Consider the following 21,426-nt stretch of genomic DNA (forward strand, 5'->3'; position numbering starts at 1 on the left):
ACGTATAGCACAGAGTTTCAATTTTGATATTTATTGCGGCTAGAGGTGTCGTCAGCTAAAAATAAGTTGGCATTTGTTGTTCACTTTCCGCTCGCAAGCGATCGCAACGGAATCGCCCAATAGTGATTGAAGTTTGACTATGCTCGCAATCGCGCCACAATCAATCCTCGATTGCTATTGGACGATTGCATCGCGATCGCTTACAAACAGAAAGTAAGCAAATGCCAAGCTGAGGACACATCCTTGGTACCTTGGTACCTTGGTCCTTGCACCATTCATTTGCGACCATTCCTTCATGAAGTCCGATGAGAGCAGGTAACAGTCGCAAAGAATGTGTGCGAATGTAGTTTGCTCGCGTATACTTAGAGGGCAAGAAACACATTAATTTTAAAATATAGGTAATATCTGCCTCAGAATTCTGTCTGAAAAACAACAAAAGTTTTAACGCTCATTCACAGGAGTGATGGGATCGTACGGAGCGTGTACGAGCAGAAAAGGTAAACCTCCTTCAATTGATCGTGTAGGCAAAATAACGACCACGGTGCTGGTTTAGTTGTATTCAGACCTAAAACATAATATAAACCACCGATTGAAGCCATGAGCGAACAATATTCATCTTATTTGTGCCAATTTTGTGACCAATTAGGTTTTCCTATTTATGAAATTCTCTTTCGTGATTTCGTCGATTGTATACAAATTCAACATGGAAATAAATTTTTGATACAAGATTTCCTCCGTGTGAAAAATGCCCTTAAACTCTGACCGGCTAACCGTGCTAATGAATATTGACCTTCTCTAGATTATTTTAAGTTTTCATCAGATTCTAGCCATTATTTCCTATTTCTATCACAATGTGAAAAAATTGAGCAAAATACTGTGATAATTCGATCAAAAATTCTCTTAACTAATGATTATGGCAATGTTCAACACTTTGCTTGAAATTCCTCGCACGATGGATCAAACACCTTTAATTTTACTCAAATTTTCATTAAATTTCGTTAAGTATGATAAACATTGGATATATTAGCGTCAAATTTTATCATGTAATTACCATTGTCGAAAGTTATCAAAATTTGTCGAAGTTGAGCAGACTTTCAACGGAGAGGGGTTTCACTGTTGGCAAGTTGTATGATAAATTTTACTTTTGTGAATAAAGTTATCAGCAAAACAGGTGAATTCCTTAACGTTCCTCAATGGACTTAATAATTGCAGACTAGAAATAACATTTTATGGTTCTGCTTTGGATGGATTTCCGTTCACACTGATATGTTTGATAATAATAAACCATTTTTTGTTTAGTTCTGACGACACGCCTGAACCTGAGTATGAATGAAAACTTAAAATACGATTTTTTGACACCTGCTTTTTTCGCTATACGCTGTCTGGTCGGAAATGCTTTGCGAAATATCTGTCGCGGGCAGTCAGCAATCGCCGGCAATTTGCAAGCTCCGTACTTGTCAATTCATCAAATTGCATTTACCATAACATTGATATAGTAAAGGGCTCTTTAGCGAAGAAATGCAAGACACGACCTCAGCTTGGAACGCCTTCAAATCCAGCGATACTCTCCGCTTTGCCAAGGAGTTAGTTTAGTTGCTTAACCAAACTAAACCCAACGCAGATTATTGATTACATTTCACGAACTCGCTAGTGTGCTTTGCTGGTACCATGCATTCAAGAAGAAGGGGATAACGTATGTTTGAATTCAAAGCATAATAATCACTACTTCTTATCTCGTTTTTTCACTTTAAAATTTTTTAATTTCTTGATTCAACACGAATAGATTGCAATTTGCCGGCGATTGCTAATTGCCTGCGACATATCGATGGATCTGTCACATTTAAATCTGTGGTAAAGGATCGATAAACAGAATGTTCGCAACAAACACTTTGAAAATCGATTCTTTAAAATGGGGAAATATCGACGGTGAAACTACCAAACCACGTATCTCGGTTTGCGACGTCGCAGACTTCCTGTCATACTTTATTTTTTAAATGAAAAACTACTTAACATCCAGTCTTGAAAATTTCTGTGAATTTTCCTCTTTGTGCGGAGAAAATTCCGTGACAATTTCAAGGAATGATATTGATTTGGTCTACTTCAAAAAAATAAAATGTGAGCGTAGATTTTTAAACACCGCAAACGAGATACGTGGTTTGGTAGTTTCACCGTCCATATCGATACTCGATCATTGACACCTTGCCACCGATGTAATTCGTGGATGTACGCTGATTTCGCCTGTTTTTGGTAAAATCTTCGAGGGTCGTCAGTCATGGCAAAGTGGAACAACGACGAGAACCCTTAAACACATGCATTAATTTTTGAGCTCGCGGTGACGCACACCCAGGCAACGCGGGGGGGGATCTCCTTACAAGGCCCTCTCGCGGCAACCGGTAAGGCACGAAAGCGTTCATTTTTCATGTTCCGAAAGGTAAGATTTATTGTGGCCGCCTCAGTGGCGAGAGGGGGGGGGGGTATAGTCATTGATAAATTGAAAAGCGGAAAAGTCTTCCATAATTAATGACCCGGGTGAGCCCCCCCCCCCCCTCGCTGGCCCATCCCGGAGTATAAAGGGTGCGAGAGTAAATGAATTATCTGTTTTTTATGTGGTGCCGAGACGCGTCCGCACAGTGGTAGGGGGGGGGGGGGGCAATGAAGCGCCACTCTACGGCTCATAGTTGACTCCGCTGTCTCATTAACTTATGTCGGGGTGAGAGGGGGATCCGGTGGGGGACGCGTGAAGGGGGGTGGGGGTGTGCGGGTGGTGGTGTCACTCGTCTGATATGAGTCACTCAGGGACGTCACGCCCCCGCCCCGGATGACGCTAGGAGGGATGCTCAGTTTTTGTATTGTGGTTAAGGGATGAAATCGTTCCGAGATTGGTGTTTGAATGGTGGTTCTTCGTCAAAATTTGACCGGAATTGACAGGAGTGCTAGTTCGCTCCAATCGGAGAGGATTTGGGATCATGATTGCAAATTGGATGTGCTTGTTAGCATTATCTTCATCGCAAAAAAAAAAAAAAAAAAATCAATATCAACACAAATGATCTGTTCTTATGTATAAAAAGCTACCCTGTTAAAAATTTTGGAGAGAAATTCTGTGCTGGAGTCTGTGTAGCGGGCCAAAAAACCCCTATTGATATGAATGCAGAGCGGAATCTATTCTCCTTACATGTATTGGCTGCTTTAAAATTTCTGAAATTTTCTCTTGGAGGCCCCTCGGACCTCTCTTCTCTTCCTCCTGTTCAAAAGGTCTGGATCCACCTATGAATGCGTATGCTACCGCGCTATAGAAGAACGCCGCACGGACATTCGAGGGTTGCAAAATTTTCCCGTATAAATAAGTAATTATTTTACAGAAAGTTACGCATATTTTACCCTGAAGTTTTTAGATATTTCAAATTAAATTGCGAAGAAAATTGTCTGAAAAATTTGGAGAAAAACATTCAAAATTTCCCCTGTAAATTGGTTTATTATTGAGGAAATTATCGTCACCTTCTGGCCAAGGTAAAGCAAGCGCCATGCGACGTTTAAAAATTCCTCGCCGCATTTTTTTTTTTTACAGAGGAACTGTTCATCGAGGCTGTCCGATTCACTGAAATTTCTTTATGCTGCCGATAAAATTCAGTGTAATTTTCAAACAGATTCAACCAACAATTTCTCTGCAAAAAAATAAAATGGGAATGGACATTTTTGAACGTCGCATGACGTTTGTGATACTCTGGCCGGAAGGAGACGATATGGCAACGTCTGTAGGCTCATATGACGTTCTTCCTTAGTACGATAATATGCCCCTACGAAGAACTTTTCTGCAATAAAAGGAGATTCACATTTTTTTCCGCGTCGGGGAGTTTCCGAAGCGAGACGCTCATTCGAACCCGGGGCAGACATCGGGCCACATCCTTGATTGGATCAGCGACTCAATTCCTCAATTTCCTTTTTTCATCAATCCCTCGAGGGGCGCGCGGAGCCCTACCTCAGTCATAAAACGTCAGCGACACACGTCACCCGCTCGCAAACAAGCCATAAACCTTGTTTACCGAAAGAGGCTGCTCTCGCAAAATTGCATCTGGCGACCGGAAATGAGCGGAATGAGCCCGACGGAAATAAACGTTAGCTCGCCGCGGCGGATAAAGGCGGGCGCCGGTAAAGGGATGTGGGAGGGGGGAGTGGAGGCCGTGCCCCGGAGGGACGGCTCCCGGCGGTTTATGGGCAAGACAGGGTTAGGTGCTCCCGGGCGGCCCACCAGGCCCGATCATTTATTCATTTCCCAGACCTTTCCTCGACTCTTCGACTCCCAATTTAGGCCCGGCGTTGCCTTCTGCAGAATACGCCGGGTAGAATTTCCTTCTTATTTTTTCATTTCGTTGCACAAAAAAATTGCGAACCAAGTCTGTAGTGTTAGGGAAGAGAGCAGTGCGCGGAAAAAATTAAATTTCTGATTTAACAATTCAATTGCTAAAAAAGTGACTGCAACGTTTCAACGTGGATTTTACAACAAGAAATTGCTACTTTAACCACTATTATAAGCTTAATCGCGGAGGTGGTTAAAGTAGCATTTTTTTGTTGTAAAATCTGCATTGAAACATTACAGTCAATTTTTTTTAGCAATTGAATTTTTAAATCAGCAATTTAATTTTTTCCGTGGAGTGCAAAAGTGAGTTTTTGAGAAAGCGGACTCAGAAGCTTCTAACCGGAAAATTATATTGAAAGAAGCCTCCGTTCTTTGTCAAATTGCCACTAATCGTCCGAAAGAATCATGGAAATCGTTCGGATGATTTTATTTCGATTAAATAAAAAGGGCATTCTTAATTTTCATGCTAGGTTATTGTACGTGCTATCTTCTGTGTGCTTTCATGTTTTTTTCAATTCCTTATAATTTCACTTGACATTACTATTTTGTACTCATCAGAATAAAAAACCTACCTAAAAACCCCGTAAGCATTCTGACCTACGGCAGTGAAGTGTGGCCCATGAAAGAGCGTACCAAAAAGATTCTTAAGGCAACTGAGATGGATTTCTGGCGAAGATCAGCCGGAATCTCGAGGAGAGATCACGTAAGGAACGAAAGAGTCCGTGAGATCGTGAACGCCGAGCAGAACATCGTGCATGAAATTATGACCAAACAGCTTGTCTGGTATGGTCATGTTCAACGAATGGCGGATGATAGGTTGCCTAAGAAGGTGCTAGATTGGGTTCCTCCTGGGAGAAGACGTAGGGGACGCCCAGCAAAATCGTGGATTGGTGGCATTCAAGATGAAATCACAAGATGCCATCTACCAGATGACCTCTGGATCGATAGGCAAGGATGGCGATTAGGTGTCGCAGAGCGCCCGAGCGCGCTGTAAAGCGACTGGAATGTATGTATGTAAAAACCCCGTTGCCTCAGATTATGCAATTGACTTTGGAGGCTGTTTTCATCTTGAACCAATCGATATCGACACAATCTCACCTATGATGTGTCGAATTTGATATATACGTCCCTTTTTAACAGCTATCGTGTCATAAAAAAATAACCGCTAGGGTACCTTATTCAAAGACAACTGGAAGCGGCTGCGGAGACGGCGCCCGTCACGGCACCACCCGCGGCGGCCGTTGCGCCTGCCGCGAGACCGCCGATGAATGCGCCCACGGCGCCCCCTATGGCCGTCCCGAGGCCGGGAAACATGAGGGTACCAGCGAAAGCGCCCCATTGACCTCCCACATAGGCACCGGGCACTCCCGCAAGGACCGCCCCTCCTACCGCTCCTTTCCATGTCCCGTCAAAACATGGGTCTCCCCTTTTCTGTCGATGTAGCACTTTCGGAAGATCCGTTGCTTCGCTCATAGGTTTCACCATCTCCTCGAACGGACTGCCTATGTCTGGAACACGATTTTAATAAATAGAAAATATTGCGAGAAGATCTATTTCAGAGAGTAAAATGGGTCGCTAATGATTGTATTTTTTATTAAGGTGATTTGTAAAGCTCAAGTGGCGTGGTCGAACTGGCATGCTATATATTGTATCGATTTGGTTAATAATCTCGGTATATTTTGAATTTTTAGCGAAAAAAGGACGATAGCCCCCACGCATGAGCCTTAAAAATCATTCTAAACCCAAAAAGTGGCGAGATTTATGGAAATGAAAGCAGAATATTGTGTTCGGGAAAAAATCTCGCATTTGATACAAAAATCGATAGGTGTATCGCATGCGAGGTTTTTTCCCTAAAATTATTCTACTTTCATTTCTCTGAATTTTGCCAATTTTTGGATTCAGAATGATTCTTTGGGCTCGTGCGCAGGGGCTATCGTCCTTCTTTTCGCTAAAATTTCAAAATCTGCCGCGATTTTTGACCTAATCGATGGGATATATCGCATGCTAGTTCGACCACGTCACATGAGCTTAACAAATCAATTCTCAAAACTCTGGGTGAGTACATTATGCGCTGTTTTACTGCGTCTTTTTAGAGCCAAAATTCCGGAAAACCTCGCTCTCGAAAAAAAAAACAAAAAACTCCGAGGGATTTCAAACGCGCCGAAATAGCGGGAAAATGATAGCGGCGAAACACTACGGTGGTACAATCGTTGTCCATTTTCATTCTATACAGATGCTCGTTTCCATGTTGCAGCTAATTAATGCCGTGATTCGATGGACGCCTTATCTTGTGTCAGAAAGACACGCTACATGCATCCCATCGATTAGAACCATATTTTCAGGCACTCGTCATTTCTATTGAATTTTGAGATCGTATTTCTGCTATCAAGAGGCTGATAAATTCACTTACCAAATTTGAAAAACAAATTCAACGTAATAAAGGCAGGGTCTTTTTAGGAAAAATATTGCATTCAAGTACAGTTCCGATATCGGTATCGAATGCGATAGTTTTCCCCTAAAACATCCCTGACTTTATTATGTTGAATTTGTTTGTCAAACTTTGGGAAATGAATTCTTTAGTCTCGTGACAACAGAAGTGCGATCTGAAGCCAGCGCGAGAGGCTTACTGGTGCCTACAAACCTAAGTGGATACTTCACGCATTGCACAATGCTTGAAGTATCCACTTAGGTTTGTAGGCGCCAATGCGCGTTTCGCGCTGGCCGCCCGCCCGCCGTGCGGCAGCGCCTGAAGCAACTATTTCACAACAGAGGTGTTGCACAGTATTATACGAAATTGAACGTATTAAGAATGACAGGCATCCTTTAAAAGTACAGATCTTTCCTCGCAAAATAAATCAAGATACTTAGCGTACACTGGAAAAATCTGACAGCCTTTAGCTGAGGCAAATATAGAGGTTCATCCGGTTCAGGTATAACAAGGTGGGAAAATCTTGAAAGATAATTAAGTCCTGTTACACCAAAGAGGTGTAGAGAGTTTTAGTGAATTTCGTCTCATGGAATTGACGCTCCCCCATTTTTACCAAAACTCTCAACCATATATTATTTTCCGTTGGACCAAACAGACCAAACAAGAAAAACAAGCAAACCCTCATTCTTCCAAGACATTTTACATTTTCATCCAAAAACGTCGTGAGCAATTGTCGTTTGTATTTACATGTGGGCCAATTAACTTTGGGTCTCAACTGGCATGTGGACCAAAACTCCCGTGCCGAAAAGACGCGTGGACGTAAATTACTGGAAAAAACAGGTGTGCGGACAAAAAATCGTTGACGAAATGTCCTATAACCGGCATACGCCAGGCTTGCGCAAATTCTAGCCGTGGGGATGTATAAATCACTGTAGCCAACTACGTACCTGGAAAATCCGTGATATTCAAGGGATGGGCGTCAATAGCAGACACAATGGTTGATGCCAGGACGATAAAAAGGATAAGCGACATTTTGGCAGTACACTGTTTGAGCACATAATCCACACCCAAACTTAATTTTAACATGGTGTACGTATGTGGTTGAATAAAACTATATGTAACGCTTAAATCCAGTGATACAACTGAAGTTGATACCTCTGGAGATAATCTTTATGAAGATTTGAGACGTCTCCTTGTATGGAATCTACTGACGCTCCCCTCCCACAGGTCTTGAGGCATTTTCGGCCGTTTTTTCACACACCTCTTTTTGCTCGAAAGTTCCAGTTATCATCAGTCACCTTGTGACCTCATCTGGATGATAATTGGACGTACTTCTGCCAGACGGAACTGTGTGCATTATGACGTGAGCTCTGCCATGCATATATATAATGGGTCTTAGGGCTCATGTCTTAATGCACATAGTTCCGTTTGGCAAAAATATGTCTAATTGATGATCTCTCATTACATACGCGTCACTGATTGAGTGTGGTGCATGAGAGATGATTTGAGCCAGGGCGTATGAAGAGAGGTGGTCGCACGTCGAGTTGAGCCGCCATTTCAGAGGCTAAAACGTGCAGAGGGTGCATGCTGTGCCATGCAATCAGCGATCAGTTCGCTTCGGGATGTGCCCGATACCGTGTGACGTCAACCCGGTACGAGATGCGACCACCATGTTTTATACACCCTTGGTTTCTAGGGAGGTCGCCGCATGGGCCTGCGCGGTACGGCGCGGCGCACAAAAAAGGAGTATTTTTCGGTGCACGATTTCGCGGCGGGTGTAACGGGTCCATGCTAAATATGTATATTAATGATAGTTGCACAAGGTCAATGTGTCAGTGTGGTATCGATAACATTTCTACCGTGCTCGAAAGCACGTAGACTACCTTGATAGGAAGAGTGGATACGAGTTGTGATTGGCTCCTCCGTCTTGAGCTTCATGGATCTCTCGGTAAAGTACTTTATGCACGGGAGAGTATTCCCGTCTCTGTGCCGCCCTCTGATTGGTTCATCAGTTTCAGGCTATCATTAAGCTCCAAAGTTGGCCAAATATAAACAAACCTGACTCAGAGGAACACGTTTAATCGGCTGAGAAATGAATGATAATCACACTTGAAGATTAAATTTTGGCAAAAATATCTATCAAAGCTCGATCTGAACTAAATTCAGAATTTGATAATAAGAGCGGCACACAGTTTCAGCAGTAAAAGGATGAAATGGCAATACTCTTTCATATACAGGTACTCTAGCTCTTAGTGTGGCAAAACTCAAATGCCCATACGGCGTTCTTCCTTAACACGGCAGAATAGAGAGAAGGAGTTGGGTGAAACCACAAGGAAAGTGCCATGAACCACTCATAATCTTGATAGATATTCGATGGCTAAATTCGAAAACGAAGTATCTCCTATCGTGTCGTTGCAAAACTCTACTCGTGTATAATTTGTTCAATAGAAAACCAACAAACAGTTTTTTTTTAAATTTCCTGTATATTTTTTTTTTTCACTCAACCTGAAGAATTCTCAGAAAATTACGAAAGGATATTTAAGTCCTTTTCCGTCTCAGAAATGGAAAAATAATCGGGAATTTCGAACTGTTGCGATGGAGATACGCACTCCACGTACATAAATACCGATAGATCTGCTGTTTAAACCTATGGAAAAGGATCAATGAACACCTGGGTGTTCGCAACGAACACCTGAATAATCGATCCTTTACCATAGCTTCAAATCGGAGTTTGTGCCCGTTTGCGACACTGTGAGGGTCTAAAATAGATCGTATTCGATACATCAAACGGGTGAGATTGTATCGATATCGATTGGTTCAAAACATAAACATAGCCTCAAAAGTAAATTCAGAAATCTGAGAGAACGGATCTTTTGTAACAGATGTTTTATTCTTTTGAGTACCAAATGCCAATGCAAAGTGAAATTGTCAGGAAATTACTAATTTTCAGCTTTTACCGTTATCGAATACGGTCTATACGGGAACCAATCAGAAATGGATTCGCGTTGTCTTTACTCTCGGTATAAAGGGACTCCAGTCAAAGGCATCGATTCATCCGATGCTTCCAATATTCCTCGTTGACCGGCAACGCCGCGGCCGTAGCCGCAAAACGACGGCGGAGCCATTCACCGAGCGGCCGAATTAGCATAGAAATAAATCACACACGAAATTATGATGTTTTTTCCGCTCGCATCGTTTCGAGCGCGTCGGGTTGCCGGCAGTCGTCTCCGGCGGGAAATTCAAATTTTACACGGGGAGCCCGGGCGGTTTCGGCGAGGGAAGACACCGCCGCCGGGCTTCCGCCTCGATATCCCCCGTGCGCCTTCGGACGGGATACCGGCAACCCGCGCAGCGTGATGTAAATCTATTCGGGAATTTATGCTTGACCAGAACCAGAAGCGGGGCGCGGGACCCCAACTTTCAATAACCGAGTTTTTCCTCGCTTCGTCTTCCCGCCCGGGGTTTGTTGCCATTGACGGGTTTCGGCCGGCACCCGCACGCCCGGTAGGAACGCCGTATGAACATTCCGACGTTGTCAAATTGCTCTCGACAAAATATTTATTTTCAAGAAACGTCGTACATGTCTCTCGTTGAAATTTTCTGACACCTTACATGAAAGTGAAAACAAAATCCTATAGGAAAATCATAGGAAAACATACTTATATTATAGGGAATATTTAGCTCTAATTGGCAAGAATTTGGCAATATGTGCATTTTCATGTGGCGTTTTGCCTTAGCGCGCAGCGATGAAGGCAACAAATTTGATTTTATATCGATGGAGGAACTATAAAAATACCATCTTGAGTTGTGACCGTTCGGGGGAAGGGGCCTTATTGCATAGAGGAAAATATTCCCGCAGCTCGATTATTGAATCGATATCGAACGACCTTGATCGATAAGAAACATTGCTAAGATAGGGACTTATCGATCAGGCTCATTCGATAACGATAACACATAAGGGCATATTTCGATTTTCGCGTGAGCCTTGCTCCATATATAAATCCATCTTTTTTGGGCTCATGCGGCAATCGAGGTACGCCCCTAGGTCAGAGGACTGACGCTATGTGAAATTTTTTCAACTCGAGTTAGAAGATCAAAATATTGGTTTTCGACAGAAGAATACCCTTATCGAGGCATGATAATCGATTATCGATATTTCCCGATTTGAAGCCATGGTAAAAAATCGATTATTGAGGTGTTGGTTGCGAATACTCAGGTGTTCATTGATCCTTTTCCATAGGTTTAAACAACAGATCTATCGGTATTTTTGTACGTGGAGTGCGTATCACCATCGCAACATTTCAAAATTCCCGATTATTTTTCCATTTCTAAGACGAAAAAGGACTAAAATATCCTTTTGTAATTTTTGGTGAATTCTTCAGGTTCAGTGAAAAAAAAAAAAAATATACAGGGAATTAAAAAAAAAAAAAAAAAAAAAAAAAAAAAAAAAACTGTTCGTTGGTTTTCTATTGAACAAATTATATACGAGTGGAGTTTTGCAACGACACGATAGGAGATACGTCGTTTTCGACTTCAGCCATCGAATATCTATCAAGACTATGAGTAGTTCAAGGCGCTTTCCTTGTGTATTCACCCAAATCCTTCTCCCTACTCTGCCGTGTGAAGGAAGAACGCCGTATGAGTATTTGAGGGTTGCCACATTTCCTTCCATGAAATGTTTATTCTGTAGGAAAGATATGAAAATTTTCCTTTGAAAGTTTCAGGAGCTTCAGTCGACATTACGAACAAAATTATCTGAAAAATCGGAAGAAAAATATTCATAAGTTCATCGGGAAATTTGTGTTTTATCATGGGAAATTTGGCAACGCCTGAAGGCTCATAAGGCGTTTTTCCTCAGCGCGACAATATTATCGATTGACTTCGCAGGAAGGGAACACGGTGAAAGATCTGATCAGTGGCGAAGCGTGAATGTTCGATTATCGATACTTTCCCCATTTGAAACTGCGGCAAAGAATCGATCAATGAGGTGTTCGTTGCGAACACTCTGACATCGATCCTTTTCCATGGGTTTAATTGGCAGATTAATCGATTTATCGCAAGCACGCCGGCCACGCCACTGTTTGATCAGTCTTCAAGTTCGATGAATAGTGAGAAACTTAAAAAAACTTTCAAGTCGGTATGGAAGCTGCTTCGCTTATTATACGGCGAAGGCGGAGTGGAGCTAGGAAAGTTCCGTAATTGACAGCTTCATTTTCATACCCCCGCGCATTTATTTATTTATTCATTTATTTATTCACTCATACCTCAAATGCATAAAATATTGATTTCCGCGGCAAGTTCGGAACAAACAACTGCGAAAACTGAGTTACCTGGTTTTCTCGCCGTTTTTCCGTGGAAAAAACCGATTTCTGAACGGAATCTGGCGTTTGCGTTGGAGCCTCGCGAGTTCCAGAAACTTTCCCTTCTGGAAGGGATGCGCGGACTTGCCGAGTTGAGAGATAAATCTTCGTTTCCCCCACGAAAGAACGTAACCACATTTCCACGTTGCCAAATTGCCTCTCGCAGGTCGCAATTTTAGCTGAGGAATCTTGGGCATTCCTGACTTAAAATCTTACTAATTTTTCATCTCATCTGGTGCAAAAATCAGAAAAATTTCGGACCACGATCGCACAAGTGCATTCTTGTAAAACTTCGGATTTTTTAGTAAATTTTACAACCTTGGAATGGAGTTACGTTCCTATGTTCGAGAAATGACGAGATGGATCTAATCCACACTAGAAATGCAACTGACTGAATAGATTTGCATGGGTTTGAAATCGTGTAAAAATCAAGTTGAACGCAGCAGAAATGTCCAAACATCAAACCGGGATGTACAGTTTGTAGTAGTCAGTATTAGGCATTTTACGCACAATCAGACCTTAAAAAATCAGCAAAAAAATATCGATAATCGCAGGGTCGGATTAAGAGGATGGCCACATGAGCCGCGGTCCATGGCGGCAAATTCAGGGGGCGGCAAATTTTGCAATTTTTTTAATGTAGGTATCAAAAAAAGAGAGAAAAAAATCAGATTCCGAAAATAAATTACAAACGATATAAGGCGACAGAATCTCTCATTTCCTGAGGGTAAAAGTATAGTAATTTCTAATTTTGTCGTCTTTCGGTGATACAAGAGACAACACCTTTAGGTAATTAGCCGAGTTAAGAGAGAAACCAAACACGCAATTTAACCTGGAACGGAAAGGCGCAGCGGTCGGCATGGAACGCATAGCGCCTACAAGACTGCATGAATACTTCACGCATTGCGTCAAACACAGTGCGGTCAGTTTGATCTTTCATAATTTTTTCGTTCATTTCTTATAAATGGAAGGCATTGTTCACACAGAGATAGGTTCACGGAACTTAACTTTTGCGCAAAGTTCCGTGAACTTTTGCTGGTAATGTTGACAGGGCTTCGCAAAGAATGTGTCCAACACGAGTAAACGCGTCTTATGCACCCCTCCCCGCTGCACGTTCACTTAATGGTTTTTATTGATGTTTCAAAACGAATGAGAAGGGGGCGGCAAAATACAGGCGGCCCACGGGCGGCAAGTAGGTGAATCCGGCCCTGTCTAATCTTGTCCTAAAGAGTAATTTTTAAGCAATTGTGTTCATTTTTTTCGCCAATTAGAGGCGAGGTGATATTCTCCCATTTGAAGTTCCGGCAAAGGGCCACCCCCACACTCTGATAATCGATCCTTTTTCAAAGGTTTTTAAATGACAGATCAATTGAACGAGAACCACGAGAACCACGTTGATTTGAGAATCACGCTAGCCACTCTTAACGATACACGGCTTCAAGGCGCGTGTTGTTATTCGATAATGTTGTGCCCTGAACACTGTAGATAATATCTTATCATTTAGTTTCATATTTCATGCGTTTTTTGTGTCAGAATTTTCTTAGGAAAATCTTCTATTAGTTCTAATTTTCGGTCTCAATACACAATTTAGAATTCTCGTGATGTAAGATCGGTTTGCCCTTTAACGGTCACTTACCGGCGGCCCACAGTGGATCGAGTCAATAGGAAAATATTGGAAACTTTCCTTGCTTATAACTCCGTCTATACAAAATTTTGACGTTCTAAAAGTGGTTTCATTGGTTTCCTCGTATAATTTTCTACTTAAAGCATCCCTTGAAATTTAAAATGTGACAAAATAAACATCAAAATTTGCAGTTTTAGTAAAAAAATTTACGTCCGACCTCTCTAATTGACTCGATTTACGAGGGGCGTTCAATAAGTAAGTATCCCCCCCTCTCTAAAATCCATAAGAATGGACCAATTTTAAAAAACTTGGGCTCAAAATCTTCCTTAGGATATTTTGAGTTCAACAAAACAAACCGCAACAAAATCGGACCATGTGCGGCCGAACGCGAGCCGTTTGAACGCGCCGAGGTGCTCGACGCTCCCGCCGAATCTGCGAGGATTTGAAGTCCGCTACAGGAGAAGAGCTTCTCTGCCAAAGCCTCAGTCGTTCATCACTGACGAAAAATCCAAGAACTTTTTGTAGAATAAGGGGCTTACCTCACTTCTCCACATAACCAGCTCGATCCAAGCAAGTCTGATACTGAGACCAAGACTAAGAGAACAGCTTTTGGATGCCTCGTGCGTGGAAGTCTTTCAGCTGACCGCGGATGAAAGAGTGGACGGCTTGTTTGACCTCTTCCACAGATTCAAAATTAACTCCTCCGAGTTCAGATTTCAGGAACGGGAATAAATGGTGGTCTGGTTTGCCATTTATTATCGTATCTGAAATCTGAACTCGGAGGAGTTAATTTTGAATCTGTGGAAGAGGTCAAACAAGCCGTCCACTCTTTCATCCGCGGTCAGCTGAAAGACTTCCACGCACGAGGCATCCAAAAGCTGTTCTCTTAGTCTTGGTCTCAGTATCAGACTTGCTTGGATCGAGCTGGTTATGTGGAGAAGTGAGGTAAGCCCTTATTCTACAAAAAGTTCTTGGATTTTTCGTCAGTGATGAACGACTGAGGCTTTGGCAGAGAAGCTCTTCTCCTGTAGCGGACTTCAAATCCTCGCAGATTCGGCGGGAGCGTCGAGCACCTCGGCGCGTTCAAACGGCTCGCGTTCGGCCGCACATGGTCCGATTTTGTTGCGGTTTGTTTTGTTGAACTCAAAATATCCTAAGGAAGATTTTGAGTCCAAGTTTTTTAAAATTGGTCCATTCTTATGGATTTTAGAGAGGGGGGGATACTTACTTATTGAACGCCCCTCGTACTATGCAGCGCAGCGGTAAAAACGCGCGTGCTGTATCCCGTTCGCCGAGTTCTGCAATCTCCACTCACATTTCAACGAAAATTTGTAAAAGAATCATTAATACCAGAACAAAACACATTTTTTGTTGCATTTTTTTGTATTGTATCCAAAGAAAACCAATCAGCTAAATTTTCATGGAATTATCCGCACCTCGAGAGGAACAATATCGTAAGTCTCAAAGAAATGACGTTGAGAGTTTCTCGACGTAATAAATAAGGTATGATAGGAAGTCTCCAACATCGCAAACCGAGCCACGCGCTTCTTTATACATTTTCTTTTGAGTGTTTTAATCAAATGATGCCGGACTACGAAATCACACTTTTGTCAACGATGGAGAGAGAAAAAATTGGCATATATTTTTGGTTTTTGGCAACTATCCTGCGTAGCGGGAACTTTTAAGTTGGGTATGAGCTGTGCTAGAAGTTTCGCAGCGGCGGTGGAGAGAATTGGAACTGCTTTGTTGAGTTGGTCACGAAGCTGATCGAGACTTGGGATATTAAATTACGGCTGGACTTCAGACTCCAGAGTCAGTCTTTCCCTTTTTCATACGCTGCGGTTGTAGGCCACACGATGTGCACTGACCACCCTCACCACATGTTGCCATGTTAGTCGAAGAAATTCTCTTTTAAGAGAAAGGAAAGCAATAAATTATACATTTTCGGATTGAATTCGGAATCGTATGAATTTATTTGATCGAATTTTAGATAATTATCCAGTGCTGAATATTGATCAGAATTTTTTTAAATACACATCATCTTAGCGAAACATTATCAGTCCTCGACCAAGCTGTGAAATACGAAACGCAAAAACTTTGATCAGGTGCCTTTACAATAACATTTTTTGCCGTCCACACCTCGGGCAACTATTTTAACTCTTCAGTATGCCATATTGCATACTCGCAAAAATGAAGGCATTTTGAATGGCTCCCAAAGCGCAATCTCTTAGTAGATAAACAATTTTGTCTCATTGAAAAGGGAAACCGCTGGGAAGTGAATAAACAAGAACAGATAGGGAAGGAACAAATAGCAAAGATCTTTGCATCATGTTTCTCAGTTGCATACTCAGCCTCTAGATAAATATATTATACTTCTATGAATGTCAAATATGTGGAATTTATGTAATTTATACATTCTTTTAGGAAGCCTTTTTAAATTTTATGAGATATTTCAAGGGAGATTCCAATCTTTCATATGTTTCTGTCGTTTTATGCCATCCTCTTTTAAGAATAATACAAAATGTCGCTACGGGTTCAAGAACTACCTCCAGTGGCGGCTCTGTTTTTCTGAGTCACATACATTCAATTAATTAAGGGCAAGCCCTCAGAAAACCGAAGCCAGGTTGCTATCGCTTGCTTTGCCCTGATTTTTTCAAGAGCCTCTTATACTCTGCAACCGATACTTTCCGACTGCAACCACCCCCTCTTGTCCCCTTTTCTGCCATGCTAAGGAGGAACGCCGTAAGAGCCTTCAGGCGTTGCCAAGTTTATTTCGATGAAATACGAATTTATTAGGAAAGTTTTGAATATTTTTCTTCCAATTTTTCGGACAATATTGATGACAATTTAATCTAAAATGTCTGAAAATTTCAAGGACAAATATGTATAACTTTCTTCCAAAATAAACATTTTATCAATGGAAATCGGGCAACTCTCGAATGTTCATACCTCGTTTTTCTTTAGCATGACAGTTTTCCTCTCTCTCCCCACCCGCCCCACCTCATTGCTCGAAAAAAGCGTGATGACACGGACCTAGCCTGCCGTTTAATTGGGTCAAAAATCCCACAAGGTAGGATGCGAGCTGTACCCAACATTGCAAAGTTTAAAAAAAAGTGCACTTCAACCGTGTTTTAAAAAAACGAGGGTTTTTTTTAAAGCTCGATTTGGCAGTGGCGTATAATCCCGATTTAATTGCACTCGGCGCATCGATCATGGGCGATTGCTCCCTCTTCTCTTCTTTCGGCCGGTTTCGGCGTTGCAAGATTGTGGCTTCAACATATGTTTATATTTTTAATGAATATAAATATATGAAAGGTGAGAGGGTGCAGGAAATCCGGCAGCGGGGGAGGGGTTTCAAAGGGTGTCCTTTACCTCCATTCATTTGATTGGCCCGCAGCGATCGGTAGCCCCGCACGGTAGGTTTGTTACATTGTGAGGAAATGAATCATGTTACATTAATTCGTCGATGCGCATTGAAGAATGAAGCTGGAAAAATGTAATTTTCACGCTTTGACTCGGTGCACAAAAAAGAAGAAAAAGGTGACATTGAAACATCATATGTTTCGAGGTGGGGCTTTTTCAACATTAAGGAGAATTTATAAGGTTAGGTCCAAAAAAACCTCCCACGCCAGTTGTTAGAATCTGGCACAGAAATGAGCAATTATTTTTATAACACAATCGATTCATCGAATTTTAGGACTCACAAGCCCTAGTAGCCAAAAAAAAAATATGTAAAACTGGAAATAAGCTTCGAAAGTTATAAAATAAGGCCAGGCCCGCCACATCCCATCTCGGGCTCTGGTTCCAGTTTTAAGGCCCGGGCCCCAAGCACGGGGGGAGGGGGGTCCAAGGGGCATCCCCCGAGAAATTTTTGAATTTATAAATCTATTCGGACGCATTTTGAAGCTTCCATAACGAATTTTTCCAACAATTTATGAGGAATAGTAACGCTTTTTTTATACTTTCAGCACAAAATACTTGCAAATTGTTGCATTCAAAACATATAGAAAATTTTTATTTTTTTGGGGGGGGGGGCATATGATACTATTTTCAATTCTAAGGGGGCCAGGCCCCCCTGGACACCCCTTCATTTGTCTATGGCAGGGGAGTTGAGCCATGAGCCATTGAAGTCGAGGATGCCCAGACTGGAGACTCTCAGCATCTGACGACGGAAGAAAATGAAACGCAGTTACTAAAATATTCTTCTGTACTAAAAATCTCGAAAATAGATAGAAATTTTCCAAGAAGTATACTTCTTTGAAAATTTAAGAACAGTGCCCCTGCGAGTTTTTGAAAATTTATTCACCTTTTGCGAAATTTTTAGGGTAAATTTTTCACTTTTCCTTTCGAAACAAGGGTTGCATATGAATTCGCAGTGGTTTTTCACGGGCAGCACGGGCCCCGGTAGCAGGGACCCAGTATCCCCCCCCCCCCTCGTGGCGGGCCTGGTTGCTGCAAAAAAATTGTTTCCCGCAACCTCCCATACAATGCTCCAGTGACCGCATAAGTTGGCCCGAGCACAAACTTTTCGGGAAGAAAGGCTTTCCCCTTCCTGGTTTTTCACTTAATATCCGTCGGAGTTTAGCATATCTTCCGTTTCCCCTCATCCCAGCTGCAATCTAATCGCAATTGCCCGGAAAGTAGGACCGCACATCTTCTTATCTGATAAAATCGTTCGCCCTTTAGACCGATTCTGGGAGATTAGGCTAGACTAGTTGATGAGTCAACTGTTGGTCTAATTTCATTACTAGAGTCCCTTTATACCCAGAGTTACGACAACTCACTTTTGGTTGGGCCAGGATTGGGCTGAAAGTGGCCTAAAAAAAAATCCAATTCTGATTGGTTCTCGCTCATGGAGGCAAAAACGAGTGCACCAAGATGGCGGTACCTCGAATGTGAACAAGAATAATGAAAATATTACCTAATTGTGGTTTATCAAGAGTAAATTGTTATTTCCATAGGTCCAAAATGAAAATAGATTAAGAAATTATTCACAAACCAATCTCATTTTCTTTTTAATTGATCACTTTGTTGATGTTGTTGTTTTTGTGTGACAGACATCGCAGGATTCCTGATCCTTATCCCTCAATATCGTTCGTTTGGGTGCACTCGTTTCGGCTTCCATGGCCAGCCAAGGACGGCTGCCAGTCAGCTGATAATCGAGTTGTCGTAACTCTGGGTATAAAGGGACTCTATTCATTACGTGAACGCAGAAGAAAAACGGGGCAAAAGAAAACACCAATGCGTGATCAATTTTCAAGGACAATTCTGTAATTTCTCCTACAATTTTAAATAGATTAAAACGCGTAATATCCAAAATCTAAGCTCAGATTCGGATTCACCGCGAAAAACTGATGCGATTTCATTCATCATATGTTAGAATAGCGTGAAGGAAAGAGGTTTAATGCCGTAAAAAAAACACTGATGTGTTGATCAATTTTCAAGGACAATTCTGTAATTTCTACAACAATTTTAAATAAATTAAAACGCATAATATCCAAAATCTAAGCTCAGATTCGGATTCCCCGCGAAAAATTGTTGAGATTTTATGCATCATATGTTAGAATAGCGTGAAGGAAAGAGGTTTAATGACGTTAAAAAACACTACTGGGTAATCAATTTTCAAGGACAATTCTGTAAATTCTCTTACGGTTTAAATAGATTAAAACGCGTAATATCCAAAATCTAAGCTCAGTTTCGGATTCCTCGTGAAAAATTGATGAGATTTCATGTAACATATGTTATCATAGCGTTGAGGAAAGAGGTTAAACAAGGCGTATAGATTCTGTCGTACTACCCGTTTGAACTACGCCGCCGCGCGGGTCGCCCGAGTGAAACCGAACAGGGAGGCGCCGCCCGGCGCTTCAGTTTCGTCGCGAGGAATTCCTTACGATAAATTCTTATTCTTCCTCCTCCGCTGACCTACTGAGCACTACCCATGTTGCCACGTTGCATTCATATGCTCGAATCAGTATGCCTACGTTACGTCTCTTTCCTTCACGCTATGATCGGGTATGATACATGAAATTGCATCGATTTTTAACGAGGAATCCGAATCTGAACCTCGATTTTGGATATCACGCGTTTTAAGTCAGATTTTCCAAATTCGAAAATCTGAAATGACCGACGTGGCTTAAAATGCCATCTCGGCTCCTGTTCGATGGATTTTCCTGAAATTCGGTGTCAGTGTATGATACATGAAATCGCATCGATTTTTTACGAGGAATCCGTATCTGAGCTTCGATTTTGGGTATTACGCGTTTTTTAAATCAAAATCTGTCAAAATTCAAAAACTTCAAAATTCGAAAATCCGAAATGACCGAAGTGGCTTAAAATGCTATCTCGGCTCCTGTTCGATGGATTTCTCTGAAATTCGTTGTCGCGCGATATTTTTCGACGGGAAACTCGAATTATAAGTCAATTTTTGAAAATTCTCAAATCCAATATGGCGGACGTGGCCCAAAATGATATCTCGGTTTCTGTTCGTTCGAGTTTCGTGAAACTCTGTATCACGGGGTATATTCCGACGGGAAGCTCGAATTTTTAGTCAATTTTTGAAAATTCTTAAATCCAAGATGACGGACGTGGCTTAAAATGCTATCTCGGCTCCTATGGATTTTACTGAAATTCGGTGTCGCGGGGTATTTTTCGACGGGAAACTCGAATTATTAGTCCATTTTTGAAAATTCTCAAATTTAAGATGACGAACGTGGCCTAAAATGCTTTCTCGGTTCCTGTTCGTTCGAGTTTCGTGAAACTCGGCACTATTGATCCGGACAAATTCTTTATTTCAAAATTTGGGTAGTTTGAGCGTTACTTTCGCACGTCAATGGGAAATTTTCGGTGATAGACAGGGAAAATGTACCTCTGGGCGTAACGGTTCCGTTCTCTGCTCAAATTGAAAAATTAAAATGAAGAAAACTTCGGTATCTGAAGTTGGTTCTATTTTGGTATACTGAGTATTGCAACGAGATAACTCACATTACAAAATGAAGAAGAGACTTTCAAAGATACCTACTTCAACGTCGGCTCGATTACATGGTATCTTGTGGACCAGGCTCTCAGTGGCGTGGCGTGAATGATCGATTATCGATATATCGCTATTTGAAGCTATGGTAAAGAATCGATTACTAAGGTGTTCGCTGCGAACACCCTAATAATCGATCCTTTTTCATAGGTTTGAGTGGCGTATCGATCGATGTATCGCAAAGCACGCCACGCCACTGGCTCACGTTTATCATCTTTCTCTAACACGATATTATTTCGCTTTCTGCCGTTATTTTTGCACCATTCTGTATCACAAAACGAGTAAAAGATATTTTACAATGCTTATGGTAAATACCCATTCTTCCGTGGCAATACGGCCAGGCCCGCCACATTCCACCCCGGGCCCTGGTACCAGTTTTACGGCCCGGGCCCCAAGCACGGCGGGGGGGGGGGATGGTGTTCCGAGGGGCATCCTCGAGAAATTTTTGAATTTATAAATCTATTTGGACGCATTTTGAAGCTTCCATGACGAATTTGTCCATCAATTTCTGCGGAATAATTACGTTTTTTTTCTACTTTCAACACAAAATACTTGCGAATTGTTGCTTTCAAAACATCTGGAAAATTTTTATTTTTATTTTTTTTTTTGGGGGGGGGGCTTATGATACTATTTTCA

At 41.8% G+C, this 21,426-nt stretch overlaps 1 protein-coding gene across 4 annotated transcripts in view; it reads right to left on the reverse strand.

Annotated features, from left to right (window-relative positions):
- LOC109044336 (uncharacterized) overlaps positions 1 to 21,426 on the reverse strand; it is a 133,974-nt gene that overhangs the window by 13,050 nt on the left and 99,498 nt on the right. The window contains exons 1-2 of one of the 4 annotated variants that reach the window (XM_019062024.2): positions 7,730 to 7,971; positions 5,529 to 5,862 (exon numbers count right to left, since the gene is read on the reverse strand). The exons of the other annotated variants lie outside the window; for them this stretch is intronic. Coding sequence (XP_018917569.2) covers positions 5,534 to 5,862; positions 7,730 to 7,868 — 468 coding nt within the window. The 5' untranslated portion in view covers positions 7,869 to 7,971 and the 3' untranslated portion in view covers positions 5,529 to 5,533. Of the gene's footprint in view, positions 1 to 5,528; positions 5,863 to 7,729; positions 7,972 to 21,426 lie in introns of those variants that run through there. 4 annotated transcript variants of the gene reach the window in all.

Source organism: Bemisia tabaci, chromosome 3, assembly GCF_918797505.1.
Source record: "Bemisia tabaci chromosome 3, PGI_BMITA_v3".
Classification (NCBI taxonomy): domain Eukaryota; kingdom Metazoa; phylum Arthropoda; class Insecta; order Hemiptera; family Aleyrodidae; genus Bemisia; species Bemisia tabaci.